This window comes from Pygoscelis adeliae, unplaced genomic scaffold (assembly GCF_000699105.1).
Source record: "Pygoscelis adeliae isolate BGI_AS28 unplaced genomic scaffold, ASM69910v1 Scaffold42, whole genome shotgun sequence".
NCBI classification, from domain to species: Eukaryota; Metazoa; Chordata; class Aves; order Sphenisciformes; family Spheniscidae; genus Pygoscelis; species Pygoscelis adeliae.
In genome coordinates, this window is record NW_008824283.1 from 32,634 (window position 1) to 33,031 (window position 398).

General features: G+C 63.8%; 1 protein-coding gene across 1 annotated transcript in view; it reads right to left on the reverse strand.

Annotated features, from left to right (window-relative positions):
• Positions 1-398, reverse strand: part of RGS14 (regulator of G-protein signaling 14) — a 7,143-nt gene that overhangs the window by 4,321 nt on the left and 2,424 nt on the right. Inside the window, 2 exon segments of the mRNA XM_009318543.1 lie at positions 112-188; positions 294-396. Of these exon segments, the coding sequence (XP_009316818.1) occupies positions 112-188; positions 294-396 (180 nt within the window).

Consider the following 398-nt stretch of genomic DNA (forward strand, 5'->3'; position numbering starts at 1 on the left):
CCGGGGCTTTCGGGACTGCCTGGGGGGTTGGGTGTGGGGCACCACGGGTGGCCACACGTGATGTGGACCGGACACGTGGGCAACAGCATCAGCCCCGAAGCTCCCACTCACTCAAAGCTTATCCTGTTCTCCAGCTTCACCTCCTGGTCTGCCAACACTGAGCACTCCTGGTCCAGCACCAGCGCTTTCTGCAAGAGCCAAATGATCAGGAGAGAGCAAGCAGAGCGGCAGGTGGTCCCAGCCCGGGGATGGTCTGGCTGGAAGGAGCCCCCTCTCACCCCTGCCCGCCCTACCTGCTCATTTCCCACCAGGTAGACCTTGATGTCGGGGAGGCTGAAGCCGCGCTTCTCGCATATCCCCGCCAGCATGTCGCGGATGGAGTGGCCGGGCCGGGAAGA